Consider the following 6,000-nt stretch of genomic DNA (forward strand, 5'->3'; position numbering starts at 1 on the left):
GTTCAAATGGCTCTGAGCACTATGGAACTTAACATCTGAGGTCATCAGTTCCCCAGAACTTAGAACTATTTAAACCTAACTAACCTAAGGACATCACACGCATCCATGCCCGAGGCAGGATTCAAACCTGCGACTGTAGCGTGTGTGTCGTTCTTTCAATTCTTTCTTAAAGTGGTGTTTGTGATACGAGCAGCACCATCGCGGTAGAAGTGTTGTTCGACAATAACTGAATATAGCTAACAGAATACGATGTACATAGCGTACTAATGTATCGTATTCGCGACTGCTTGTAAATTCACTAACACTGCAGCCATTAAAACAAAAGACAGCAGCTGTTTATAGTGCATTATTAACAAGACTAGTGGTAGAACGTTATTCAGATACGTTTACCTGACGTTTGAGTTCAATGTTATTTACTTGGTTAGTAAGTGATATGTACATGCAAAAGTGGCACAGTTCATGGTACATTAAAACCCATACGAAATATGGAAACCGAAGGAACATTATAGTTGAGAGACAAATGTCAGATTGATATTAATGTTGAAATTCTGAACAAAAATGTAATTATTCAACGAAAGAAGTGGCTTGGAAATCGACCATTCAGAATGGAAGAAAAAAGTGCACCAACTAGCTTACAGGGGCTCTTTAGGGACGGCTATTTGGAGAAATGTGGATCCATTTCGTAATCGGCTAATTCTGTATGGGGAAACCACCGTAAAACTAAACTGGATGGACGGACAGAGATTACAGCCCCGCTAGTCTACAACAACTGGGCTATTTTATCCAACTATCTTAAGAGTTCTAGATGGGCCCAAGCGTTTGAAGAGAGGAAAAAGAACAGATGAGTTTGTGTAATCAGAAAGAATATGTCGCCGAGATTCTATGATAGTTTCTCGATAGAGAATTGCCGAGTTTATCAGAGAACAAACGTAGCTACAAAGACGAGTTATATAAACTCAGTGCCCAAAAGTCAAGGAAAGGGTTGTCCCATTTGATCATGTGCCCCGACGCCTGGATGTTACGCCTAGATTGGGCTTATAGCAAGAGTGTACCCGCGACATCCAAGCACTCAGGTATCGGCAGATATGTAGTGAAAATGGCAGCACGTCCCGAGTTATTGAACTTATCGGTGCAAGACGCATTGGTCAAAACATAATATTATCGTTGATTAGACAGGAATTCGACCCAATAATTTTTATGCTGGACCACCAATATCGGAGAGAGAATGTCTGCGTAAGCGTACACCATAGCACAGGACGAGCACCAGCGTTTATCGAACGGACATTACATCGCCTCCGCAGCAACATTCGGAGTGATCGACCAGCTCTGCTCTGAGTCGGATCGCCTTCGGTTTGAATGTGGCTCACCAGAAACCCATTTCTATGTGGACAGCACAGAGACAGGTGAAATGCGTTGAATTCGTCAGCCGATGACCGTGCCACAATATCTTACCATAGCTATTTTTCACTCTGTGTAGTATACTACTGTTCCTCAAGTAATGCGTAATGCTCACGAATAAATAAATCATAGAACATATAGTCTTTCTGTTCGACCGAATGGACCGTAATTCCTCAGCATACATCACACGGCGCGCTGTGAAGTGTAAATACAAATGAGTAACTCAAGCACAATGTACAGAAAAAAATATATCAGAATTGTCAGAAATTGCTTACAAATCATTGTTAATCACCACTTTCGATCATCTGGTCATCTCTAGATACAATAAAATTATTTACAACCACCTGGATGGCAACGTTGTTACTCTTGCTTCAAATAAAACCTATCTAGTGTCACTGGTGAAATGCATTACACATGGTGATTCAGCTGCCCCTACCGATGTCGTTTTATGCAACCCGCAATGTTGTAGCTGGCTTTCATGACCCAGGCACGAGATTTTCATATTCTCTCGCTCTCTAGTTGCAAATTATTAGCCTTACAGAAAAATGAACGAGACTTTTGATTATTATGGTTAAATTCTGTGCTTGGGATACGTCTTCGCTATAAGGCCCCAGTTTTCGAGATATTCAAGAAAAGCGTACAAAAGTTACCTTCAAACACAACCCCACTCCTACACTCAGCCCCCGCCGGCCATTATGTTATTCATGGCACTCCCTTCCAGCACTGTACAGGTATTTGCGACTGCACGAAGTTTTTTTCCACATTCGACCTTTTTTGGTCTTCATTGATTGGTATTATTACACCAACGGCTTAGTCGAACACTTACAGATCGTAAAACTGAAGTTTGTATATAATTTTACCTAACAATTTTGTGAAGCTTAACAGCATAATATAAACAGTTACATCGTTGTATTCTTCACGCTTTCTGCCTAGGAAACAAATGTGATTTTAAGGGTTAATTTTGGTTCGAATTGTCAACACAATTTGTCTTAGTGTACGTTAATGAAAGTCATTTTTCGTTCGTTGCCCTCACGGACACGTTTCAATTAAAAATGTTAAAGAAGTAGCCGACTATGCTGGTGGCGTAACGGCTCAATAACAAAGACTAAAAAAGGCCAAATATCTTGAATAGTCCGTGTCGTCCGAAATTTTTGTACAGTGGTAGGAGGGCGTGCCATGAATAACATACTAGAAATCCTGATTGGTCAGTGATGAATGTGGGTGGAGGTGCATTACTCGAAAAGAGACAATTGAATCACCACGTATAGTCAACAGTAAAATGCATTAATATATTCATCTTGTGACTGAAGCTTTCTTTTGGTTCATGTTTTCTTTCCAATATATATGGTGAGCTTTTCATCTTGAGACAACGAAGTATCTCAAAAACTACGCGTCGGATTGAAAAACTGAAAAATATTATTCAATATTTTTAAACATTTTATCCGATGATACCAAAATTGGCACCCCTACCCCTTCCCCAGGGAAAGTGGCAACTTTGAAATCTCAAATATGAACATCCCATTTTTATTTTAAATTCGGATTGTAATAGAAAAGACACTAACCTTTGTAACATTTTTGGCGTCGTTTGACAGATGGCACTGTAATATACAAATTTAATTCCAAAACGGTATTATTTCGAGAAAAATTCTCTATATCAAGAGAAAAAAAAAAACCAGACGTAATCAATAATTGTGAAACAATCTCGTTTGAAGTGTGTAAGTGTGTCCTCTCACCTTTCACCAGCGGGGTGCTCGTTTGAGGCGAGTCCTCTCATCTCTCACTAATGGGGTACTTGTTTTGTAAGAATTATTTCACAGTAAGTGCTCAAACATGTCGCTGCCCACATCGGTGCGCATATGTTTCCGCTGTAATCTACTACATGCTTTGGTGATACGCTGGACCATGTTATCGCGCATTGTTGGCATTGCATTATAAGCTTCACTCTTCAAACAGAAGAGAAGTAAGATCTGGCGATCTTGCAGGCCAAGACAATGGACCGCCTTTTCCGATTCACCGACGGTTGTATACGTGATGTCCTGGGACCCATCATGTTGAAACCATTGTCTGTAGCAAGTCTAAGGAAAGACCTACAAGCAATACTGGAAGATCACTCTCCAAGAATTTTCGATATTTATCACCACTGTCTTCGATAAAGAATGGACCAGTAGTCTTATCACCATTTGTTCGATACCAAACAGTCACATTCCACGGATGCTGATGTTCAATGTGGAGTAACCAATGTGTGTTTTCCACGTTCCAATAATTTGTATTGTGTCGAGCAATCGCAGTTTTTGCACAATCCCAATCTACAATGAAAAATAGAGTGTTCCTATTTAACATTTCAAAGTTTCCCACCTCTTTCGCATGGCTGTCTTGGCGTGAGGCAGGGAGGAGAACAATAGCATCACCAGACCCTACTTTTTTAAAATATTGAACACGTATTTTGCCGTTTTTTAATCTAGTGGGTAGTTTTTCAGATATTTCGTTATCTCAAGACAAAAAACTCACCCTGTATACCGTAGGACAGCACGCATACATGCATGCATGTCCAAAGGAACATTGCATCTAACTGTACAGACTCTGCAAAATACAGACGCTGCCCCACTGTATTTCATGGCAAAGCAAGGTAATTTGATGGACAAAACCAATATCTCTCCCAGTGCGGGAATCATGCGATTTGTAAGCGAGCGCTATGGGACATAGGCACTAGGACGTAAGGAGGTTTAGATCTGGCTGTGAGTCGTGCACGGATAGTCAAAGTGGTTAACGCGACCGCTCGCGTAAAGCGGAAATTCCGAGTTCCGGTCCGGTACAAATTTACATACGTTACCAGTAAGTCGCATAGCTGGTGTACAATCCTATTTGCAATTAGCGAATACATTTCATAATCATCCCATATAATTACGTAAACGTGGTTCTGCCTTGAACAAACACAAATTCCTCTTCTTTAACACCCAAACATGTTTCAGTGGAGTTTCAACATCATCAGTGGGCGCTTTTATTCTCTTAATACTATGCACTAAATTTTATGTGGCAGAAAAAGTGAATATCTGATAAACAGGTGCACAGTGCGCGTTATGAAGAACAACTTACACATTTGTAGATGCCTGAAAAAACGGAACTAACAAAAAATCAGAAAATGGAGGAGAATGTCAGCTGTCCTGCAGATGTCAGACAGCCACATAAACATCAGTGTGTTTTGCTAAGAGAACAAATGAACCCTCTAACGGTGGTAAAACTTCACCTTAACACGTTCAAGTGCTAAAGAAGAAAATTTCGTGTTTTATCAAGGCATAACGACATTTACATAGCTATGCATTAATATAATTTATTAATCTTTGTACACTGTCATAATGAGGTTCCATCCTTCTGTGATGATTGCACTCTGCGCACTACTACGCACGGAGAGAACATTGTCTTACATGCTGTTGTAAATAATTGGATGATACCTGAAGATGATCAGATTATCCAAATCGGTAGCTGAAAAAGCCTTGTTTATCAGCAGCTCTTCCCTGTTCTCAAACACGGCTTTATTGCAAACTTGCGAGATGTGATGCGCCACCTGATTTTAGTCGATTCCCCGCGAATTCCGTTCTAGTCCTGTAATCTTAGGGTCGCGCATTTGATGACGTATTCGCTAGAAGGCGGAGGGCGGCTGCCACCCGGCAGTGAGCGGCCTGGGAAGCCCTTGCTGCTGGCTTGCCGTACCTGCGCGCGTCGTCTTGGCGGTGGACATGAACGTGGCTGCGCTGCGGGTCCTCTTGGCGGCCACTACGTGCGTCGTCGACGTCTTGGTCGTGACGGTTACCGTCGCCGTCACGGGCGCAGCGCCGCTCCTGCCGGCGGTGCTGTCACTGGGCATGGGTGTTGCACATTCCACACACAAGCACGACGGAGCACTCGCGAAGCCACGGGCGCGGGCGCGGAAGCACTGCCGGTGGGCGTGCGGCGCGCTGTCCGGCGGTCCTGCGCGCACACTGCACACTGCCTCGCCCCGCGCCACACGGACTATTTTCACCGCCCCCTCCCCTCCCCCCTTCCCCCTAGGGGCTGTTGCCACGGTCCCGTCCCCGCCGTCAGACTGCCGGACACGATGTGCTTCCGTGGCCCTACTAATTATTCTGCGAAATATAGTTTTTCGTACACACTAGTGTACGCCACAGACAACCTGTACTCGAGTGAAAACGTACGATCATTGCGCTGTCAGCATCGTTTATCTCGTGTAGAGATCTACATCTACATCTACATAGGCACTCCGCAGATCACCGTACGGCACATAGCGGAGGGTACCCCGTACCACTACTAGTCATTTCCTTTCCTCTTCCACTCGCAACAGAGGGAAAAGGGACTGTTTACACGCCTCCGAATGAGCCCTAAATTCTCGTATCTTATCTTCGTTGCCATTACGCGCAATATATGTTGGAGGCCACAGAATCGTTCTGCAGTTAGCTTAAAATACCGCTTCTCTACATTTTCTCAATGCTGTTCCTCCGAACGAAAGACGCCTTTCCTCCAGGAATTCCCACTTGAGTTCCCCAAGAATCTCCGTAATACTTGCTTGTTGTTCAAACCTACCAGCAACAAATCTGGTAGACGGCCTCT

The 6,000-nt window shown here is 43.2% G+C and overlaps 1 protein-coding gene across 1 annotated transcript in view; it reads right to left on the reverse strand.

Annotated features, from left to right (window-relative positions):
* The window catches only part of LOC126474407 (rho GTPase-activating protein 6), a 1,172,202-nt gene extending 1,166,608 nt beyond the window's left edge, over positions 1-5,594 (reverse strand). The window contains exons 1-2 of the mRNA XM_050101876.1: positions 5,589-5,594; positions 5,107-5,479 (exon numbers count right to left, since the gene is read on the reverse strand). Coding sequence (XP_049957833.1) covers positions 5,107-5,479; positions 5,589-5,594 — 379 coding nt within the window. The remainder of the gene's footprint in view (positions 1-5,106; positions 5,480-5,588) is intronic.
* Between the last annotated feature and the right edge of the window lie 406 nt (positions 5,595-6,000).

This window comes from Schistocerca serialis, chromosome 4 (assembly GCF_023864345.2).
Source record: "Schistocerca serialis cubense isolate TAMUIC-IGC-003099 chromosome 4, iqSchSeri2.2, whole genome shotgun sequence".
Lineage (NCBI taxonomy): Eukaryota > Metazoa > Arthropoda > Insecta > Orthoptera > Acrididae > Schistocerca > Schistocerca serialis.